At 44.5% G+C, this 24,125-nt stretch overlaps 1 protein-coding gene across 1 annotated transcript in view; it reads left to right on the top strand.

Annotated features, from left to right (window-relative positions):
- The first annotated feature begins 254 nt into the window (after positions 1-254).
- The window catches only part of TXNRD3 (thioredoxin reductase 3), a 51,015-nt gene continuing 27,144 nt past the window's right edge, over positions 255-24,125 (top strand). The window contains exon 1 of the mRNA XM_060239675.1: positions 255-610. Within this exon, the coding sequence (XP_060095658.1) occupies positions 488-610 (123 nt within the window). The 5' untranslated portion in view covers positions 255-487. The remainder of the gene's footprint in view (positions 611-24,125) is intronic.

Here is a 24,125-nt window from a genome sequence, read left to right as displayed (position 1 = left end):
ACATCTCACATTATGCATAATAATGATAAAAGTGGGGTGATATCAACTGTAATCTAAACTCATAGTGCGAAAATCTTGTTGGTCTCTTAAAGTACGCCTGGACTCGAATCTAGCCGATCAGCTAGAAAGCATCAGAATTTGACGACGGGTCGCAATCTGTCCCTTTAAGCCCCAAGTGCCTCAGCGCCCCTTCCATTCGCTCCCTCTCATTGGAGCCAACCCTAGCAGCCTCATTCTATTGGTCCGTTTCCTCCGAAAGGCATGTGAGTATCCCCCATCGCGGTTTACGCGGGTCCCGTCTCCTCCTCTTCCCCGCCCCTGTCTGGTCAGAGTAGGTGGAGGGCGGTGTTAAACAGAGCTGCTTGGTTATCCCCCTCTTGCGCATGCGCTGGTTTACTGCCTTAGCTGAACCTTTGTCGTCGTTGTCGCCGCCGTCGCTGTAGTAGCGGCTGTATTTGCTCCGGCTGCATTTAGGCAAGGGCCGGACATGCCGCCCCCAGGCCAGGTCCGGATCCCGGACAGGGACTCGCTGAAGCTCCAGGTTCAGGCTATGATTGGCTCCCACCAGGTCATGATCTTCAGCAAAAGCTTCTGCCCCTACTGCACCAAGGTAAGCGGCAATGCGCCTCTGCTGGGGGAAGGGTGGACAGAGACGAGACAGCCGCCGCCTCTTTCTCTCTTCCCCCCAACGGCAACGGTCCATGGAGAAGGCGAAGGGAGTGGGGCGCGAAGGAGGCCCGGGTGGTCAGCCCCGCCAACTCGTTGCCCTTCTTTGCTCCTCGTGGGTGGGTGTAATATGGGGCCCCTTTCTTTCGGGAGGCTTTTCCGTCTTCCTCGAGATCGGGGTATTGCCCTCCCTCAAGCGCGGCGTGAAGGTCCCCCAGAGGTCGGGTGGGGGCCTCTCCTGTTGCTTTCTCCTGTGTACCTCCTGACTGGCTGGGATAGATGGGGAAGGGCTCGCTTTTGAAATTTCAGTCTTCGAGTAGATTCGACACTACTAGGGTGATAAGGAGCCTGTGTTGTTTTTTGCTGGAGTAACTCTTATCTAGTACTGGTGTATTCGGGTTTTTGTTTTAAACTTGATTCAGAATCAGGTTCAGAATCTCATATGTGTATAAAGTGGTCTGTAGTGTTCATTTAATTTTTCTTTAAAGTTAAAGGTAGTATGTGTAGGATTTGCAGATGATCTCCATCCAGGTGCTTAGAGGCAGACCTTTTCATTTTCCACAAGGTTTTTATTTTGATTGCTCACAAATCGTGCACTGGTATGTAAACATGTTGCTATAGAAGTAATCAGCGGGACCTGTGTTGTACTCAAGTACTGTAATTTGACTGATTTGGGAAGTGTGATTTATGGGCTTCCCTTAGGATTCAGAAAAGGAAGTTGAAGTACTAGGTGGAGATGCCAGGGTGGGGAAGCGGTACCTAGACCCACACTGAAAAACAAGAATTCTTCTTCAGTCTATTTCACAGAAAATCTGGTCCTCCTGTGAACTAAGTGCTGAAAGTCTTAAATGACGGCCACTTGACATAAGTCTGATTAGCTGAGTAAGACATTTAATAGGCCTAATGTATTATTCAAGGACTGTGTATTTAGCCCTTGAAATATCTTTCAAAATTTTCACAGTGGGGAGGGGATGTGACATAACTAGGTGGAAGAAAATAAAATAATGGAAATTAAGTAAAGGGTATGTTTTCTTTTTACAATTTTCTTTATGTATCTTTCTAACCACCCATGGGTTGTGGGGATAGACTTCCTTGATAGTAGGGTCTTTAATGCCTGGGGGCACCTTGAATTCCAAAAATACTCTAAAACTCTATCATATTTCTGTGCTTGCAGTTAATATACATATGCGTAATTTAGTCAAATAAGTATGACTAAAGCAACTTACATGACTTGAAGTATCGAGTGGATCACAGTCAGATTTCTTCTTTTATATCACTTGAATGTTTTATGAATTGCTGGTAAAACTTTTAATGTGTTAAGGAGCATTATTAGTTAATCTAGCTGTAAAAATACCCCATGTTGGTATCACTTCTCAAGTCTAGCACTAATATTTTTATCCTAAGGAGAAACTGCAATCACTGATGTTCAGGAAAAGGCCTTAACTTTTCTTTAACAGCTATTCAGTAAGACTGATGAAACCATAAACCAGTCTTCTGTTCTGGGTTTTGTTCTTTCTGTGGTCATCCTTCCGTCTCAGCTTCCTTATCACCCAGAGATGCCCTGCTTGCCCCTGCCCACAGAATATATTTAATCTGGCTTAATGTTTATCCTATTTAGGAGTGCTTTCCCCATCCCATATTGTACCATGGGGAGGGGAGGTCAGAATTCCTGACACTTTTACACTCATCTTGATTATAGGACTGAAGGTCCTGCATTTATTTTCACAGCCTTATGGAGTCCTATTAAGGGCTGGAGAATTTATCTTAGAAGCAGAGGATAAAGATCTTAGATAATCAACTTAGTAAGGAAGAGATGTTGGGGATATAATTATAGTGCACAAGATTGGTTCCTGCTAAGTAGAAAATGACAAACTGTTTTATCAAAGTAACTCAGTGGGTACAAAAATGAGTTTTGGGAATTAGTGGTTGTTACACCTAGGATGGGAAAGTAGAGGAAGGTGTTAACAGCTAAAACTATAATTTTCTTGAATAATCACCTGGAAGTGTGGGGGAGAACCTCACTGGTTTCAAACCTATCTAATTTATGGGTTCTCTTATACTGTGTGTTTGGCTCTATTACCTCAATTTTGTCTCTTGAATCAGGGAGTATTCACTGCGTCCTTCCCTCCCTTTTATGTTTCTGGTGGTTTCTTCTTCCTTCTGAGCATGAAGAATGTACCAGTTAGAGACAAAAGATACTTACCATTAATTGAAGTCTTAACGAAACTTTGGCAAAGATGGGTATGTTCTGCTCTTGAACAATTATTGTCCTTAACTTTGTTAGAATTTTTTTTTATCATGAGCCACTTGGAAAAGGACTCTGCAGGGGGCTTATGTTGTAGTGTTGGTCTTGCTTAGCTGCTTTGAGTTACGTAGTGCCATCAACTCTTCTGCCACAGCTCATTGGGTATGCTATAGGTTTGAATTGGTTGATAATGATGCATGGCTGGCTGCCTTGTTTCCATTGTGGTGTTATTTCTTGGCGCTCTTTGAAACACAAAAGTGTATTAGTATGGGGTACACAGCATCAGGCATCACAAGCCTGCACTGTACTTTTAGACTAGAACATTGATGAAACAGATAGGTTCAAGTGACTGCAATTAAATTTTGTCATGAATAGTGAGGCCAAGAAGGCAACCATGTAGCTTACCTTTATTTCATTGTGCATTCTGTAAGCAAAGGCAGAAGTCAAGGCTGCTTTCTCCCTAGCCTTGCAACATTGTATGTGAGAGTGCGGAGGACAGCAAAGCCAAATTTCTCCTATGGGCTTAACTTTATTTCTTCAGTTTCTGTGCTGCCTTTTTGTACATTGTGCTAATGACATCTTGCAAAGTAAACCGTGTTAGAACATAGATAATGTAAGTTCTAACACCAAAACTATTGAAATCCCACCACATATAAAAACAACCTAAACTGTATAGCACCTCAAAATGAGTCACGTATAATGCTTCTCAGTTTAGAAGTGGCCTCGAAAGCAAATTTGAGAGATCCTTAATAATCTGGAATATTTTTTTTAAAAAAAACCTATTAGCCTAGTGCCTAGAATATAGTCAGGTAGATACTGGGCAATGCACAGATGAGGTGCCACTGTTGAGAAAGTCCCATATTTGATGGGTGCCTGCCTCATCTCTGAAAGCACAGAAAGAATGGCTTCTGAGGAACAGCTTATTTATTTATTTGATTTATATCCCGCCCTCCCCACCGAGGCGGGTTCAGGGCGGCTCACAACATGAAATTCTAACAATAAGATTAATATTAAAATACATTAAATAATTTACAACAGCTAAAACAATAAAACAAAATGATCTAACAGTGTGGTGCTATTCTACAACCTTCCTTTGCAGTTTTTAGACACCAGTCAGTTATATGCCAACCGGAAGAGGACTGTCTTACAGGCCTTGCAGAACTGCCCAAGGTAACACAAGGTCCTCACCTCTTCTGGTAGCTGGTTCCACCACCAGGGGACTGTAATCGAAAAGGCCCTATCCCTGGTTGACTTCAGACGGGCCTCCTTTGTCCTGGGGATTACTAGCAGATTTTGCGAACCAGATCTAAGCACTCTCTGGGGAACATGTGGAGAGAGACGGTCCCTAAGGTAGGCAGGTCCTAGGCCATATAGGGCTTTAAAGGTGATAGCCAGCACCTTGTACTGAACCCGGTATGTTATTGGCAGCCAGTGCAGTCCCCGGAGCCCCGGCTGAAAGTGCTCCCACCTGGGGAGCCCTAATAACAGCCGGGCGGCGGCATTCTGCACTACCTGCAACTTCCGGGTTCAGCACAGGGGCAGCCCCATGTAGAGGGCATTACAGTAGTCCAACCTCAAGGTGACCGTTGCATGGATCACAGTTGCCAGATCCCTGTGCTCCAGGAAAGGGGCCAGCTGCCTCGCTCGCCTAAGATGAAAGAATGCGGACTTAGCAGTGGCTGCTATTTGGGCGTCCATTGTACCTCCAAGCTCTTGACCCTGTGTGCCACTATCAGTGGCACACCGTCAAAGGCTGGTAGGGGAATTTCCCTTCCCGGGCGATGTCGACCCAAGCAAAGGACCTCTGTCTTCACTGGATTTAGTTTCAATCTACTCAGCCTAAACCATCTAGCCACAGCTTGTAACGCCAGGTCCAGATTTTCTGGGACACAGTCAGGCCGGCTGTCCATGAGTAGATAGAGCTGGGTGTCATCAGCATACTGGTGACAACCCAACCCATACCTCCGGGCCGTCTGGGCAAGGGGGGGCATGTAGATGTTGAACAACATCGGGGAAAGCACCGCCCCCTGAGGCACCCTGCAATCAAGCGTGTGTCTCCGGGACAGTTCACCTTGACTGATGGATGGGAGGAAGTGGTCTATCAAGTGCCTTGGCTGCAAGCAATTTAAGGCATTTAAGAACCAGATCTTTGAATTGTGCCTGGAAACAGATGGGCAGCAGTTCAGATCTTTAAGCACAAGGGTTATAGGGATCCCTGCATCCCACCTCTGACAGTAGCCTGGCTGCCATACTGTGGACCAACTGAAGTTTCTGTACAGTTCTCAGAGGCAGCTCCAGGTTATAGTAACCTAACCTGGGTGTGATGATGCTTCCTGAGGAATATCAGCTGAATGTAACAAAGGGTGCAGAGGGGGATTAGGCAGGCTGGTATCCCACTCATCAAGCACCTTTGTTTCCCAGTTGTGTCCCAACAGAGCATCAGTTCATTGGGTCTTGTCCATCCAATTTCCTTATCCAGGCACCTGTTTAGGACTTCACCAGCCCTACTCAACTGTTAACAGAGGAAAAGCTAGTTGGCATCTCACTCCAGATTCCTTGACCTTTCCTTGTGGTTTTATGTAGATGTTGAACAACAAAGGAAATGAAACAGAACTCTGTGATACGTGATAACATACTGTCACTGGTCTGAACTGTAGTCTCATAGCTCCGCATTCTGGAATTGGCCAGTCAAGAGAGAGTGGAACCACTGAAGTGAGTTGCCAGTCTTCCCAGAAAGATAACATGATTAGTAGTATTGAAAACTGCTGAGAGGTGCAGGGAAGTCAACAGGGACACACTACCTTGTAACTCTTGAGGCAAAGACCTAGGATGTTTCATTCCAAAACGCAGGCCAGGATGCAGATTGAAATGGGTCTAGATAATTTATCCTCAGCAAAACCACCTGAAACTGCATAGCTACCACCTGCTCACATGTCTTGCCCCTCAAAAACAAAGTTGGCTGGTGGGCAATGCTTATATAGATTTTTGCAGTCCAGGGATATCTTCTTCAAGAGGAGTCTCAACCACTTCTTTCAAAGCAGTTGGAGCTACATCGTCCTGTGGAGAGTCATTTATCACTGCCTGGCCTATTCAACCAAACCAGACTACCTTAATGCCAACACCCATAAAGGTGAAGGGGACAGCCTAGACATGATGGGCCATGAGTGAAAGAGGCCTGCTCTAGCCTATAGGCCCTATTCCACTAGGGTCTCCAAGGTTTTCACAATCCCTAGAGAGGATTCTTTCTAATAACCTGTCACCACCACGTGACCTGGAAGGATCAGGACTTCCAGCTTCCCTTCCAAGCTCTGAGGCTTTGCCTCTGTGTCTCACACTTCCCAGTATCTGATCACCATGGGGACAGTTTACTGCCTTGTGCACCCTTGGTGAATTAGGCACGTGCCAACTGACTGCCTTCCCCCAGTATTCCTTTGAAGATAGTGTGTCCAAAATGGTGGAAGTCTATGTGGTACAGAGAACCACTACGAACACCAAAGGTTATAAAGTATTTATTAAAAAGAAAATATTCACAAGCATACTTTTAGCACAAATTGAGCAAGGGATTCAAAAGAAATTGGTAAAACGCAGTTCATCTGTCCATACATGCCCTACAGAAGGTAAAGGTAGTCCCCTGTGCAAGCACCAGTCGTTTTCAACTCTGGGGTGATGTTGCTTTCACAGTGTTTTCACGGCAGACTTTTTACAGGGTGGTTTGCCATTGCCTTCCCCAGTCATCTACACTTTCCCCCCAGCAAGCTGGGTACTCATTTTACCGATCTAGGAAGGATGGAAGGCTGAGTCAACCTGGAGCCGGCTACCTGAACCAGCTTCTGCTGGGATCGAACTCAGGTTGTGAGCAGAGGTCTCTGACTGCAGTACTGCAGCTTTACCACTCTGCGCCACGGGGCTCTTTAGTACATGCCCTGCTAAATGTTAAAATACAGGACATGCCATTTTAGCTTAGGATGTTACAGATCTCTACATAGTTTATATTACCTTAAATCTTTATCCAGCTCTCTAGGTGAGCATATGGTCAGTGGCTGCCTCTTTAGTGGCGAGCTCTGTCTGCTGTCATGGACTCAGCACCTGAAGAAAGAGATCTTCCTTCTCACTCCCCTGAGTTTTATTACATCTCTTTTCCCCATCCACTCTCCAGGTCAGGCCACTCAGAAGCTCTTCCTGAAGTTTCCAGAATTTTCCTTCCTGAAGCCCCTCTAGTATTTAACTCCTTCATATCTGTTCCCTTCTTGAAGGGATGGGAGGGGGAAGCTTGACCATCCCATTTGATCTATTAGCATTCATATGAAGGTGGGCTGTGGTAAGTCTGGAAAGCATTAGAACTGACTTCCTCCCTTCCTGCCTGTTTACTGCCCAGAGAGGGGAAAAAGAAAAAGATATTGGATTTCTATTCCGCCCTCACTCCGAATCTCAGTCTCAGAGAGACTCACAATCTCCTTTATCTTTCTCCCCCACAACAGACACCCTGTGAGGTGGACGGGGCTGAGAAGACTCTAACAGCAGCTGCCCTTTCAAGGACAACCTCTGCCAGAGCTATGGCTGACCCAAGGCCATGCCAGCAGGTGCAAGTGGAGGAGTGGGGAATCAAACCCGGTTCTTCCAGATAAGAGTTCGCACACTTAACCATACACCAAACTGGCTCTCCATCAAACTGGAGAAAAAAAACTTTAAAAACTCAGTGAAAGTTTTGCTTATTTCAAACCTCCAGAGAAAAAACACACTTCTTCCTCTGAGGCAGGAGGACATCTTGTGGGTGATTCCTAACCTACTTGCATGGAGGCAGGACTTGAAGTTTCACTTCCTGTTCTGGTTAAGAGTCACTCATCCCTCAGTTCTTTTCCTGCCTCAGAAGGGAGAGCACCCACATCAGGCTTCGCCTGCTTCAGTTTTTTCTTTCAAAAATACTTGTTTTTTTTTTTCTACAATTCTATACTATACTATCTTATCTCTTATCTGTATCCTTCTATTCTATACTTCTGTTCTCAGCCAGAGAAAGAGTCCTGGGGAGTTTTAGACAGCCGTTTGGCTGTGGGAGCGCCTTTTTTTCGGCCACGGGTTGTTCCAGCAGCCATTTTAAGCATGGTTTTTTTTCATGCCGATGCAAGAAGAACTGGGGGAGCTTGAAGGGCCTTTTGGCCTAGAGCAAGGCCAAGGGACCTGGATTCCTGCTGATTCGCAGGTGGGCCAACCTGGGGCATCTTTTGGAGTGGAGCCGACAAGATCCGTAGCTGGCTTGTGCGGATCTCCCTATCACAGCCGCCATATCGTGTTATTTCTTGGGCGCAAGTGCACCTGGCGTCAATCCGGGCCGAACATATCAGGGGAGAGGACAACACCAGAGCAGACTGGGGAGTCGCCAGGAGATCAAGCAGTCGGAATGGTCTCTCAACCCCAGAGTGTTCAAACAGATTGTGGAACATTTCGGTTGGCCTCAAGTAGATCTGTTTGCCTCCAGCTCAAACTATCAGCTGAAGTGGTTCTTCACAAGGTGTTATTGTCAGATGATGGAAGCAACAGATGCTCTAACAACCCTGTGGACAAGGGAGCTGCTATACGCATTTCCACCCATTCCTCTTATACCCAGACTGATCCGGAAAATCAGGGAGAGGAGGGCCGATGTGATACTAGTTGCACCCCACTGGCCACGACGCCCTTGGTTTGCAGATCTAGTAGAGTTATCTCTGGAAATTCCAGTGACACTTCCGATTCAGGAGGACTTAATCCAGCAGGGTTCCATAGTACATCCGCATCCAGAGTGGCTACACTTAACCGCTTGGAAATTGAGAGGGAAAAGTGTTTAGGTTTAGGATACTCTAATTCAGTAACAGAAACTATAGTCGCTTCTAGAAGACCATCTACCCAACGGATATACAACATTACCTGGAAGGCGTTCGTTCAATGGGGTCGCCATAAGGGGATTAATTGTATGAGACCAAGATTGAGAAATGTTTTGTACTTTCTTCAGGAGCGTCTGACCTTGGGTCTTCGTGCCACCACTTTGAAGAGGCAAGCGGCAGCTTTAGCATCGGGTTTGACAAGATGTTCCTGTCTAAGCATCCTCATGTATTGCATTTTCTTAGGGGTGCGACATTGTCCCAACCACCACAAGTGCACAGGTTTCCTACATGGCACCTCAGTACAGTTCTTGAGGCCCTAACCAATCATCCGTTCAAGCCCATTCAGGAGTCTTCCTTGAATCATCTTCAAATGAAAGCACTCTTCCTTACAGCAATTACATCGTCTCGGCAGGTATCAGAGCTAGGAGCCTGGTCTATCAAATCTGAGTTATGTGTTTTTCATAAAGACAAGGTTGTGTTTTGGACAGACCCCACTTTCAGACCTAAAGTGTCATCCGCATTTCATCTGGAGCAGGAGATATACTTACCATCCTTCTGTCCACGTCTGTCGCACCCAAAGGAAAAGATGTGGCATTCTTTGGACATGAGGCATGCACTCAAATGTTACATTGTTCAAACTGAGAAAATACGCAAGATGGATACTCTATTTATAAATGTTTCTCCCCCTTATATGGGGAAGAAAATGTCAGCTAAGAAAATGCTTCTATTAGTAAGGCTATTAGGCTTTGCATTACCAAGGCATATAAAATCCAGAACGTTCCAGTGCCCAAGAATATAACAGCCCACTCTGTCCGTAGCACAGCCACCAATGCTGCATTTAATAGGAGAGCTTCTGTTCAAGAGGTCTGTAGGACTGCCACCTAGTCGTCCCTATCCACATTTATAAGACATTATAAGATAAATGCCTACTCTTCAGCGGATGTGGCTTTTGGCCGTTGAGTGCTGCAACAGATACTGGAGGAGGAGAACAACATTTCCACACCCTGAATTGGGACACTGCTTTGGGATGTCCCACAAGATGTCCTCTTGCCTCAGAGGGAGAATGACCATTGGATACTTACCGTGAGGGGTCCTTCTCCTCTGAGAACAGGAGGACATCTTGGCCCACCCAGGGTTTGTTCTCCTTCTCCAGGCACCTGTTCCAAAAATTCATCTGTCTATTCATCTGTAAAAAAAATTAATAATCATACACCAGAGAGAGTTAGGAAGTGCCTAAGGCGAAAGTATGGATATTTACCTTAGCGGTAGGGTACATGACCTTAGTACAGGGTTATCATGGTACCAATAACTGTTTGTTGAAGCTTTACGTTTCAAGAGAAAATGCTGCTCTTATTTCTTTTCCTGTTCTGGAATGTTTCCCTCTTGTTGAGGTTATTAATAGTTTTATACAAGTCTTTTTTCCAATGAGTTACTGCTTCTCGGAGTACCCGAACTGAGGGATGAGTGACTCCTAACCAAAACTGGAAGTGAAACTTCAAGTCCTGCCTCCCTACAAGTAGGTTAGGAATCACCCACAATATGTCCTCCTGTCCTCAGAGGAGAAGGACCCCTCACGGTAAGTATCCAATGGTCATTCATAGGTCACATACATCCAAGCAACTTGTCCAGTTCAGTCAGACATTACCAACTGAAAGTTATCCATGGAACTAGGACTAGACTCTACTTCAGTGGTATCCTGAGATAGAAATGAGACTGAAAAGACAGGACTCCAGGCCAGATGGCGTTCAGTTGGCTATTGGAGAAGAGTTGAGGACAAGCACAAATAACACTGGACTAAAGCTACGTGGATATTCAGTTGTTGACATGAATGACTGCAAAAGGAAAATCTAATGCTGTTCGATATCAAACACAGTAGGAAGATGGAGGAAGTATGAATCAAGGTAAATTCAAAATCGTAAAACAAGAGATGGAATGTTTAAACATTGCAATCCTGATATGAGCAGACTAGAGTGATTAGGACATTTTCAGTCAGAAGATTGCAAGTGTTTTACTCTGGAAAAGACAAACACAGAAGAAACTGAGTTCTAATAGTGTAGTACAGATAGCTAGGGGCTATAATGTAAAGTCTGAGCAAATAATATCAATTGGACTTTATGGGAAGCCTAGCAACATTGTTTAACTTTATCCCCAACTATGGATACTGGAGAGGGATAAATTGAAAATTTTTATATAAGTGTCCAGAAAGAAATTGATTACACAGCTAAACAAGACGTAGTGATAATCATAGGTGACTGGGATGCAAAAATAGGAAACAATGCAGCATCAAATAATGTTTGAAGATTTGGGCTAGGAGCACAAAAGTAAAAGAGAGACTTGTAGAATTCAATGAAGACAGTTTGTTTACTGCGAGACATCTTTCAGGCAACCAAATAGACAATTGTATCCATGGACATCACCAGATTGCCTATATTGAGATAAAATAGATTACAAAATTAGAAGCAAAAGATGAAGAAGCTAAAACAATTTTTTGCTAAAACAAGACCATTTTTTTTGCTATTTTTTGCTAAAACAAGACCAAAGACTGATTGTGGTACAAACCACAAATTGTTAATATTGAAAATAAAAATAAAGCTGAAGAAAAATACCAAAACATTCATAGTGCCAAAGTACAATCTAAACATTTTTCCTGGAGAGTGTAAAGAACAGATTTGCATTACTAAGTTCAAGTGAACATGAACCAGAATATTGGTTTAAACCAGAAATAGTATCAAGGAAGAATTTCAAATACTCTTCCTGTAGCCAAAAGAAATGAGGAGCCTTGATGAATGACAGATTAAACTCTTTAAAATTGCTAAGGATAGACAAGAAGCAAAAGTAAAAGGTGACAGAAACCGAATCAGAAGTCTAAATGCAGTATTCCAGAAATTAGCATGTAGAGGCAAAGAGAACCATTATACTAAGCAGTGTAAAGAGATAAGAGAACAACAAAAAAGGACAAAGAAGAGATCTGTTCCACAAAATCCAAAAAATGAAAGGGAAATTTAAAGCACACTTAGGCATTTTGAAAGATCAACTCTAGGGATGGGCACAAATCAGGAAAATGAGGTTTGGTTTGAGGCCTGGAGGTTTGTTTGCATTGAACTGGTTTGTGGTCCCACAAATCCCATTGAAAGGGACCCCAGTCCCTATAGATGGAGCTTGTGGAAAGCCTGAAAAACTGCTGAGTGACAGAGAGCTTCTCGGAGCTGTTTCAGGCTGTCTTGTACAGTTGCTTCAAACAGAAAAGCCAAAAGAGCTGAATGGTGGGGAGCAGCTTTCAGATGCACAGCTATTTTGGGGGCTGTTTTCTGCCATCTCTTTAAACTTCACAGGGATGGCAAAAGATAGTCCAAAACAGCTGAGTGGCAGGGAACAAGCTGCTCCCCATCCCTCAGCTGTATTTCTGATGCCCTGAACTTTAACTTTATAGCCACCTTCAAGAGGGGTTTAGATAAAAATATGGAGCAGAGGTCCATCAGTGGCTATTAGCCACAGTGTATGTGTATATATAAAAAATTTTGCCACTGTGTGACATAGAGTGTTGGACTGGATGGGCCGTTGGCCTGATCCAACATGTTCTCTTATGTTCTTAAAGGGACTGCACAAGACATCTTGAAACAGCTGAGTATCGGGGAGCACCTCCCTACTGCTAAGCTGTTTTTATGGGAAACAGGAAGCAGGGGGTTAAAGGGACTTGGGCAGTCTGTATCAAGCCACTTCTCTGAACATCCTCCATGCCCCAGTTGGTGTCACCAGAAGTCATAGAAGCATAGAGTTGGAAAGGACCTCCAGGGTCATCTATTCCAATCCCCTGCACAATGCAGGAAACACAAATACCTCCCCCTAAATTTACAGGAACTTCATTGCTGTCAGATGGCTATCTAGCCTCTGTTTAAAAACATCCAAGGAAGGAGAGCCCACCACCTCCTGAGGAAGCCTGTTCCACTGAGGATGTAAAGTCACCATGGCTTCCAGGCATACATGCAAGCATACGCACACACAATATTTTTTTAAGCTCTTAGCCGTCACAAACTTCTGCTGACAAACCATGAACAGGGCAAAATTCATAATGTTTTATTTTGTGGTTCACTTCGTGCCTGTTCCTAATCAACACAAATACAATAATCGAATAGGAAAAGAAAAGATGTGAACAATACAGTGAAGAATTATACAGAAGAGATGAAACTGACATATTCCTTCAAAGAAGAATCTTTTGAAGAAGAACCTGCAGTTTTAGAAGATGAAGTGAAAGATACTCTGAAGGCACTTGGGACAAACAGATCACCAAGGAGTGGATAGGATAACACTAGAGTTATTTCATATTGGTGAAGTGGATTCCAATTAAAATCTTAACAAGAACATGCAAACAAATACAGAAAGCAAAACCTTAGCATGACCCACAGACTGGAAGCACTCCATTTACATCCCAGTTCCAAAGGGAGATCAAAGACTGCAGCAACAAGAAAATCAGCTTGTGTTTCATAGACTACCACAAAGCTTTTGACTGTGGATCATCAAAAGCTGTGGTTAGTTTTAAAAGAAATGTATGCCTACAACATCTGACTGTTCTGATGAACTGCCTGGACTCCAAACAAGAGGCTACTATTAAGACAGAATATAAAGAAACAGAATGGTTTCCAGTTGTCAGAATGTCAGGCAAGGTTGTGTTTTATCTCCTTATCTTTTTACAATCTACCGTATATGCAGAACATACCTTAAGGAAAGCTGAATTAGATTTAAATGAAAGTGGAGTGAAAATTCTTGAAAGGAACATTAAAAATTTGAGATACGAAGATGACACCATGTTGGTGGCAGAATATAGTAAAGACTTGAAACATACTGATGAAGGTTAAAGCAAAAAGTGTCAAAGCAGGATTACAGCTGAACATCAATAAAAGTAATGACTGCTGGAGAATTATGCAACTTTTAGGTTGATGAAGAAATTAAATTTGTTACAGATTTTCTGTTGCTTGACTTTTATCAACCCAAAGAGAGACTGCTACCAAGAAATCAGATAGAGGTTGTGATTGGGAAAGGTAGCCATTAAGGAGCTAGAAAAGATTCTTAAGTGTAAGGATATATTGCTTGCAACCAAGATCAAGATAATTCATGCCACAGTACTCCCAGTTTCTGTGTATGGGTGTGAAAATTGTACAATGAAGAAAGCTGATGGGAAGAAAGTCGATTCATTTGAAATTTAGTGTTGGAGAATGACTTTATGGATACTGTGGACCACCAAAAAGAAAAATAAATGGGTTCTAAATCAAAACCTGAACACTCCTTAGAAGCTAAAATGACCAAACTGAGAGTATCTTACTTTGGCCACATTATGAGAAGACAAGAATCAGTAGGAAAAAAGCCCTGACCAGGATAGCCCAGGCAAGCACAATCTTGTCAATCTTGGAATCTAAGCAGGGTTAGCTGTAGTTAGTACTTGGATGGGAGACTGTCCTTGAAATACCCAGTTGCGTGGTGGGGGCAGGCTTATTCAGCCACCTCCCTGAATATCCTCCAGGCCCCCAGTAGGGGTCAGTTACCAGAGGTCAACATGACTTCCAGGTGCAACCACACACACAACACATGAAAAATACAAACAAACTCCCAAAAAATCATGAGAAAAGGACTATGCTAGGAAAAGTTGATGGCAGCAGGAAAGGAGGAAGACCCAATATGAAATTGATCGACTCAGTCAAGGAAGCCACAGCCTTCAGTTTGCAAGACTTGAGCAAGGCTGTTAACAGATTTTGGAGGTCATTAATCCATAAGGTTGCTGTAAGTCAGAAGAGACTTGATGGCACTTAACCCATGTTAAGATGATAAGACAAGGTTTGCTTTACCAGGCCACTGGGCCGCTTAATCCACCATTCTGTTTCTTACAACATGCAGATACCAATGAGCAGGATCAGAGATTAAAGACTCCTTCTTGTTGTAGTCTCTTTCCCCCACCCCCAATTTTCAGAAGCACAATATCTCTGAACATAGAACTTCCATCAGATCAGCCATCCAGAGCACCACTCACATAGGGACTTCTCAGTTCCCCCTTCCAGAGACAGTGCCTGATGAGGTACAAGGGGCTGCCACCAGAAGGAAATGTAATATCCCACATGTGCTTGAAAGCACTCTGCTCATGCAAAGTAGGATTTGGATTCCAGCCTTTATATTCTCATTTTTTTCTGTCAGCTTCTACTGAAAGAACATACAGAAGGCTGTTAGGCTTTCTCACAGTAGGCCCTCAGGCCTCTTGGTGACTGTACTGAAACTTGATGTTTGATAATCCAGGAGGTGCAAACTCTTCTGATCACTTCACCACATTCACTGGTAGAAATGATTGAAAACTTGTATGATCCCAAACAATCTGGATCCTTGAGAAATGTGGATGACATAACCATAAGTGCACATGACATTTAGCAGCAGTTCTATAAACTCTTTAGGTAGAATATATATGTGTGCATGCTCATCATGACCTGCCAAGCCAACTTAATTTGTTACAAAATCCTAATTGGTTTATGAAACAGCAGGTATGTGCGCAAGCTAGTTAGCTTCACTTAAGGTTGATGAACTGGTTTAGAGTAACAAAAGCAAATTGTCAGCAGTTGCTTTAAGAAAATACATGGTCACACCAAACTGTTAAAATAGTACTTGAAGTAGCACAGTAAAAGCTTTCAGGATAAGGATTTTGTATCAGGCAAATAAAAGAAAGGATTTCATGACTTTGTTAATAGTATTTGCTTCATGTTCTTCTCATACTTAAGAAGTCTTGCTTAACACTGTGGCTTTGATTTATGGGTCCCCATGGCGCAGAGTGTTAAAGCTGCAGTACTGCAGTCCTAAGCTCTGCTCACAACCCGAGTTCGACCCCCGGCAGTTCGAGGTTGACTCAACCTTCCATCCTTCTGAGGTCGGTAAAATGAGTACCCAGCTTGCTGGGGGGAAAGTGTAGATGACTGGGGAAGGCAATGGCAAACCACCCCATAAAAATGTTGTGAAAGCAATGTCACCCCAGAGTCGGAAACGACTGGTGCTTTCCTTTCCTGTATTGTAAATCCTGGGGGGAATTGTTCCCATTGCCTTGGTTTGCAGCTGTCTGAGGGTAGTTAACAGGTGAAGCAAGAAACTAAGGCTGTTTCATTTCATTTATTTCATTTATATCCCGCCCTCCCCCACCTTGGCAGGCTCAGGGCGGCTAACAACATTCCATAAAACATACCGTAATAAATAAAACCTTAAATTTACAATATAGAACAATAAGACATTAAAACATTAAATTAAAACCAATCCAATAAATACAGTTATGGTGCGGTATAGATCTTTAGACCGCATTGGCGGACCTTTGATTACCGTTTTTCTTAGCAGTCCGAATATGCTAATTTAAAAAGGGTGGTCTTGCAGGCCCTGCGGAACTGTTCAAGGTTCCGCAGGGCCCGCACCTCCTCGGGGAGTCGGTTCCATAGGGTAGGGGCCGCGATCGAAAAGGCCCGTGCTCTGGTACTCTGATATTTAATTTCCTTCGGCCCAGGGATAGTCATTAGGTTTTTCCCCGTTGACCTCAGTGCTCTCTGGGGTTCATATGGGGAAAGACGGTCCCTCAGGTAGGCAGGTCCTCGGCCATATAAGGCTTTAAAGGTAACGACCAACACTTTGTACTGGACCCGGTATATAATCGGCAGCCAGTGCAGTTCACGTAGCCCCGGCCATATATGTTCCCGTTTTGGGAGTCCCAACAACAGCCTGGCCGCCGCGTTCTGCACTAGCTGCAATCTCCGGGTCCGGCACAGAGGTAGCCCCAAGTAGAGGGCATTACAGTAGTCTAGTCTTGAGCTGACCGTTGCGTGGATCACTGTTGCAAGGTCCCGGCGCTCAAGGAAAGGGGCCAACTGCCTTGCCCGCTTCAGATGGAAGAATGCTGACTTGGCAGTGGCTGCTATCTGGGCCTCCATCGATAGTGAAGGCTCCAGTAAAACACCCAGACTCTTTACCTGGTGCGCTGCTTTCAATGGCGCACCATCGAAGGCCAGGAGAGCTATTTCCCTTCCCAGAGCGCCGCGACCCACGCATAGGACCTCTGTCTTCACTGGGTTCAGCTTCAGCCCACTTAGCCTGAGCCATGTCGCAACAGCCTGTAATGCCCGGTCGAGATTCCCTGGAGCGGGGTCGGGCCAGCCATCCATTAGTAGATAGAGCTGGGTGTCATCTGCATATTGATGGCAACCCAGCCCAAACCGCCAGGCAATCTGGGCAAGGGGGCGCATATAGATGTTAAACAACATCGGGGAGAGAACTGCTCCCTGAGGCACCCCACAATCCAGTGTGCGCCTCCGGGACCGCTCGCTCCCGATAGCCACCCTCTGTCCCCGACCTAGGAGAAAGGAGGAAAGCCATTGCAAGGCCGACCCCTCAACCCCAATGTCGGTGAGGCGGCGCGTCAGTAGCCGATGGTCGACTGTATCAAATGCAGCCGACAGATCTAACAGCATCAGTACCGCAACGCCGCCCCGATCCAGTTGCCGTTGGAGGTCATCCACTAAGGCGACCAGCACCGTCTCCGTCCCATGGCCCGGCCGGAAACCAGACTGACATGGGTCTAGGACAGAAGCGTCATCCAGAAACCCCTGTAGCTGCAACGCCACGGCCCTCTCAATAATTTTACCTAAAAACGGTAAATTGGACACCGGCCGGTAGTTCGCCAATTCGGCCGGGTCTGCTGTAGCTTTTTTCAGGAGAGGGCGGACCAAGGCCTCTTTCAGAGGTGTTGGAAAATGCCCCTCTAAAAGGGATCTATTTATGATGTCCCGTAAAGGACATCTAAGCTCCCCTTGGCAAGATTTAATGAGCCAAGAGGGGCAAGGGTCCAGATCACATGTTGTCGGGCGAGCAGCAGAGAGGATTCTGTCGACTTCCTCCAGGCTGAGTGGGTCGAAGTGGTCCAGCACTAAACCTGAAGACAGGCACGGAGCCTCAATTTCACTCATTGTATCTATTGTGGTAGGCAGGTCTTGGCGGAGCAGCGAGATTTTATCTGCAAAATATTTCGCAAATGCCTCACAGCCTATTTCTAATTCTCTAACATTTGGTTTGCCTTGTGGCAACGTTGTAAGATCCCCAATTATTCTAAATAATTGTGCTGGGCGCGAATTTGCAGATGCAATCTTGGTTGCAAAGTAATCTTTCTTTGCAGCCTTGACTGCCACCTCATAAGACTTCATAAACGTTCTATAGGATGTTCTCGTTGCTTCGTCCCGAGTATGCCTCCACTGCCTCTCTAGTCGTCTGAGCCCTTGTTTCAGCTGGCGCAACTCCAAGGTATACCATGGAGCCAGCTTCATACGAGGGCGCAGAGGGCGCCGGGGTGCAATTTTGTCGATAGCCCTGGACAGCTGGCCCTGCCAGATTTCCACCAGGTCATCGAGGGAATTGCCAGTGGGCCAGGGATCCCTCAGGGCCGTTTGGAACCGTTCCGGGTCCATCAGGCCCCGAGGGCGAGCCAAAATAGGCTCTCCGCCCATACAGGGTTGGGGCGGCGTCCCCACACGGGCCTTAAGGGCTAGGTGATCCGACCATGGTACCGCTTCTACGGCGATATCGTTCACCAAAATCCCGGCTGCAAAAATCAGGTCTAATGTGTGCCCGGCCTGATGCGTGGGAGTCGTGACAAATTGAGAGAGTCCCAGTGTCGCCATGGACGACACTAGGTCCATCGCCTGAGTGGAGGCCGTGTCGTCGGCATGGACGTTGAAGTCACCCAGGACCATAAGCCTTGGGTACTCCAACGCCCAGCCTGCCACTGCCTCCAATAGTGATGGTAAGGCGTTAGCTGGTGCGTTGGGCGGACGGTACACCAGCCAAACTGCCAACCCCTCTCCAACATCCCATGCCAGACCGGTGCATTCAATCCCATCAATCTTTGGATCCGGGAGAGCCCGAAAGGAGTAATCCTCCCGTATGAGTAATGCTACCCCTCCCCCCCGCCTGCTCATCCGTGATTGGTGAAAGACCGAGTATCCTGGGGGGGACATCTGGGAGAGAGCTACTGTCTCCCCGTCCCTCACCCAGGTCTTGGTCATGCAAGCCAGGTCCATGTTCTGCCGTAGCAGAAACTCCCTAAGGGTTGCGGTCTTATTATTTATGGACTTGGCGTTACATAACACCAATGACAGAGGCGAGCATTTCCTCTTGGTCCCACTACCTGCTACCATTGGGATGGGAAGTAGACTGGAAGGTGGCCGAGCACCATTTTGTCTCTGTCTCCTTCCCTTATATTTCTGTCTATTCCAGATGCCACACTTCCAGAGTTAGTTTGTGTGCATGAATCTGCTTTATTGTCAGTCCACTACATGCCCCTGTTCTCATCACATGGTATATTGTCTTTATAATTCATTGTCATCTCAGTTAAAGGCATTTTAACAAATTGAGGATTGTTTCTTTCCCAGTAACCAGGTGGCTAAAAATCTCAGTTACTGGAAAAGAATCAAACCACAATTTAAAGTTCCTGGATTCAATCACCATGACAAAGTGCAGTTAATCTTCAATGGTAACATGCTGCAGACCCGGAAGAATAAAATACACAAAGCCCATCAATAAAGCAGGTTTTATGGCTTTTAAACAAACTCTGCTTTGTTTGATCTCAGTAGAAGTTAAACCTTGGTGATTGCATGGCTGTATGTGCAATTGTCCCATGGTGTTGGTAGGTCCATGTCATTGGGGGAAAGGTCATTTGAGTACCCAGTTCATTGCATGTTGCATTGCAGAGCTCCATACTGTTTCTGGATGATTTTTAATTGTGCTTTGCTATGTGTCATTTGTAAATAACTTTGTTATAAGTAAAACCTGAATGGAATATAAATATGTCGATATCTACATACCTCAAAACTATACTCATGGCTCAGAGCACACTGCATTCAAGCCTGCTTTTCTATGAAAAACGGGGTGGAAGTTATTGATTTGAGGAAAACATAAATATCTTAAAAGGCCTTTATTGTGGCAAATCAGTAATAATTATGATGCTGTTACTCACAAAGGATCAGTCATTCTCTACCGCCCGAAGAAAAGCTCTTTAGCCCAGTAGCTACCACCTTCTCTTCTAAAATGTTCAGGGCATTTGGTTCATAGCCCCATGTTGTCTTTTTCCTTTGAGTACTATTAGGACAACACAGGGTGGAATAGTAGTATTGGTTTGATTGGTGAAACTGCAGAGAGAGCTAATGCCCCCTCATTATGGATTTTTAAAACGGTTTTTTTTAAATGCTGGAAGCATCTCACCCAGGTCTTTTGACCCTTTATTTCATTTTTATACTGCATTATCTTCTGTACTATCATGGAGCAGTTTACAATAAAAACATTTGACAATAATAATTATAAAGTTTTGTAAAGAGTGAAGCACTAGTCTCTTGTTGTCTAAGAGGAGCCCTGGAACACTGTTAGGGAATTTTGGGTAAATAGTAGTCCAGAAGGGCCAGATGAGATCATGTGTAGTTCTTTGCATATAGCTCTAGGAAACCATTAACATGTGAGCATTCCTGGAGGGGGGCACATTTTAAGGGAAGCATAGAATATAGGTTTAAAAACATTATAGAAAGATTTGTAATGTAGGATTTTCATATTTTTATCCTACTTTGCTATCATGTCTGAAGGAAAAATATAAAGTGCATGCTATATTAGGCTGATCTGTAAATTCTTTCCCCTTAAAGACTGTTAAAGATTCCACTTGAAATGTTCCTGTAGACTTGTTTGTGATGGATACAAAGCTGGTTAAAAATTGAATTCATGTGCTTCATCATGTGGAGGTTGAAAGCCTTGCTGGTTCCTGAATTTGAGCTGGTTTAATCGCTATCCCATGAAATAGGACATAAGAACATAAGAGAAGCCATGTTGGATCAGGCCAATAGCCCATCCAGTCCAACATTCTGTGTCACACAGTGGCCAAAAAATGTGTGTGTGTGTGTGTGTGTGTGTACACACACACGTACACACTGTGGCTAATAGCCACTGATGGACCACTGCTCCATATTTTTATCTAACCCCCTCTTGAAGCTGGCTATGCTTGTAGCCGCCGCCACCTCCTGTGGCAGTGAATTCCACATGTTAATCACCTTTTGGGTGAAGAAGTACCTCCTTTTATCCGTTCTAATCCGACTGCTCAGTAATTTCATTGCATGTCCACGAGTTCTTGTATTGTGAGAAAGGGAGAAAAGGACTTCTTTCTCTACTTTCTCCATCCCATGCATTATCTTGTAAACCTCTATCATGTCACCCCACAGTCGATGTTTCTCCAAGCTAAAGAGCCCCAAGCGTTTTAACCTTTCTTCATAGGGAAAGTGTTCCAAACCTTTAATCATTCTAGTTGCCCTTTTCTGCACTTTTTCCAATGCTATGATATCCTTTTTGAGATACGGTGACCAGAATTGCACACAGTATTCCAAATGGGACCGCACCATCGATTTATACAGGGGCATTATGATACTGGCTGATTTGTTTTCAATTCCCTTCCTAATAATTCCCAGCATGGCGTGGCCTTTTTATTGCAATCGCACACTGTCTTGACATTTTCAGTGAGTTATCTACCACGACCCCAAGATCTCTCTCTTGGTCAGTCTCTGCCAGTTCACACCCCATCAGCTTGTATTTGTAGCTGGGATTCTTGGCCCCAATATGCATTACTTTGCACTTGGCCACATTGAACCTTATCTGCCACGTTGACACCCACTCACCCAGCCTCAACAGATCCCTTTGGGGTAATAATAATATTTTATTTTTATATCCCGCCCTCCCCGCCAGGCGGGCTCAGGGCGGCTAAGTACCTCACAATCCTCTCTGGTTCTTACTACCCTGAACAATTTAGTGTCATCTGCAAACTTGGTGACTTCACTGCTTACTCTCAACTCCAAATAATTTATGAACAAGTTAAAGAGCATGGGACGCAGTACTGAGCCCTGCGGCACTCCACTGCTTACCGTCCTCCACTGCGAAGACTGCCCATTTATACTCACTCTCTGCTTCCTATTAATTAGCCAGTTTTTGATCCACAAGAGGACCTGTCCTTTAACTCCATGACTCTCAAGCTTACTAAGGAGCCTTTGATGAGGAACTTTATCAAAAGCTTTCTGGAAGTCAAGGTAAACATCTATTGGGTCTCCTTTGTCCACATGTTTGTTCAGCCCCTCAAAGAAATGTAACAGGTTAGTGAGGCAAGATCTTCCCTTACAGAACCCATGCTGAGTCTTCCTCAATAACTTGTGTTCATCAATGTGCCTACTCATTCTGTCCTTGATAATGGTTTCTACCAACTTTCCCGGTATCGAAGTCAGACTGACTGGCCTGTAGTTTCCTGGATCTCCTCTGGAACCCTTTTTAAAGATGGGGGTGACATTTGCTACCTTCCAGTCCTCAGGAACGGAGGCAGATTTCAATGAAAGGCTACGTATTTTTGTCAGAAGATCCACAAGTTCCACTTTGAGTTCTTTCAGAACTCTTGGATGTATGCCATCCGGACCTGGTGACTTATTAGTTTTTAATTTGTCTATCAGTTGTAGGACCTCCTCTCTTATCCCCTCAATTTGACTTAGGTCTTTCAACTCCCCTTCCAATATAAGTGTTTCTGGAGCAGGCAAACACTTCTCATCTTCCACAGTGAAGATGGAGGCAAAAAAGGCATTCAGCTTCTCAGCCATTTCCCTGTCCTCCTTCAGTAATCCTTTTACCCCTTGGTCATCCAAGGGCCCCACTGCCTCCCTGGCTGGTTTCCTGCTTGTAATATATTTGAAGAAATTTTTATTGTTGGTCTTTATGTTTTTTGCAATATGCTCCTCATAGTCCCTTTTTGCCTGCCTGATCACAGTCCTGCATTTGATTTGCCACAGCCTGTGTTCCCTTTTATTAATCTCACTTGGACTAGCTTTCCACTGCTTAAAGGAGTCCTTCTTACCTTTTACAGCTTCCATTACTTTGTTTGTTAACCATGCAGGCCTTCTCTTATACCTGTTTGTGCCTTTCCTAACTTGTGGTATATATTTTATCTGAGCTTCTAGGATTGTAGTTTTAAATAGCCTCCAAGCTTCCCCAAGGGTTTTGACTGTATTTACCTTTCCTTTCAGTTTCCTCTTCACATGCCTCCTCATCTCAGAGAATTTACCCCTTTTAAAGTTAAACTTGGTTGTGCTGGTCTTTTGGGGCAACTCTCTATTTATACAAATGGTGAAATCAATAACGTTATGGTCACTGCTCCCAAGCGGTGCAATCACTTTTACATCTCTCACCAAGTCTTGGGCATTACTTAGGACCAAATCTAGGATCGCCCCACCCCTGGTATGTTCAGAGACCATCTGCTCCATAGCACAGTCATTGAGAGCATCTAGAAACTCAATCTCTTTCTCTCGACCAGAATACATATTAACCCAATCAATCTGCCGGTAGTTAAATGACGACACAGTTTTTATGTCTAGCCACTATCTTTAAGCCTTCCATCATATTATAGTCATCCTCTATCTTTTGATTTGGTGGGCGATAACAAACTCCCATAGTTAAATTTCCTTTTGGGCCCTCTGTTTCAACCCAAAGCATTTCTAGAAGGGAATCTAATTCTCTGACCTCAGTCTTACTGGACCGTATGCCCTCTCTGACATACAGAGCCACCCCACCTCCAACCCTTCCCTCCCTATCCTTCCGATATAACTTATATCCAGGAATCCCCATGTCCCACTCATTCTCCTCATTCCGCCAAGTTTCTGAAATTCTCACAATGTCTATGTTTTCTCCCAACACTAAACATTCCAACTCACCAATTTGACTTTGAACACTTCTAGCATATGTGTACAAACATCTATAATTTCCCGGGCAAGCTAGGCCCGCCACTTTCCTCCTGCCGCCTCGAGACTCTGGCAGTCAGTCCATTCTGTTTGTCACCATCTCATTGGACAACTCTGATCCATTACCCAGTAGAAAAGTAACAGCTAACCCTTCATCTCTTTGAGATGAGTCCTCCCGAACCAGAGACATTTAATCTCCTGTCGGCTTTCCCCCAAGATTTAGTTTAAAAACTGCTCTGCCACCTTTTGATTTTAAGCGCCAGCAGCCATGAATGACCATGAATGTCATGCCATTCTGGCATGACTGTTAACAACTTGCCCAAGACTCTGAAACAGGAGACTACTATGTTGATTCCCTTTTCAGGGATTTCTTCAAAAAACACATATTTTCAGGAATGCACATTCAGCAAACAATACTTTGACAATCTTTGTTGTACTATCAGTTTCCACACCCCTGTCGCAATGGGAAAAAAATGAAGTAATTGTGACATTGTCTAGTGTCAGCAGTGCTAAAGAAAAATCAACCTGTTGCTAATTATGGAGTATCGTATTATTGAAGAA

The sequence above is a fragment of the Heteronotia binoei genome, chromosome 5 (genome assembly GCF_032191835.1).
Source record: "Heteronotia binoei isolate CCM8104 ecotype False Entrance Well chromosome 5, APGP_CSIRO_Hbin_v1, whole genome shotgun sequence".
Classification (NCBI taxonomy): domain Eukaryota; kingdom Metazoa; phylum Chordata; class Lepidosauria; order Squamata; family Gekkonidae; genus Heteronotia; species Heteronotia binoei.
Note: the sequence above shows the minus strand (reverse complement) of the source record. Positions and strands in the feature narration are given on the sequence as shown.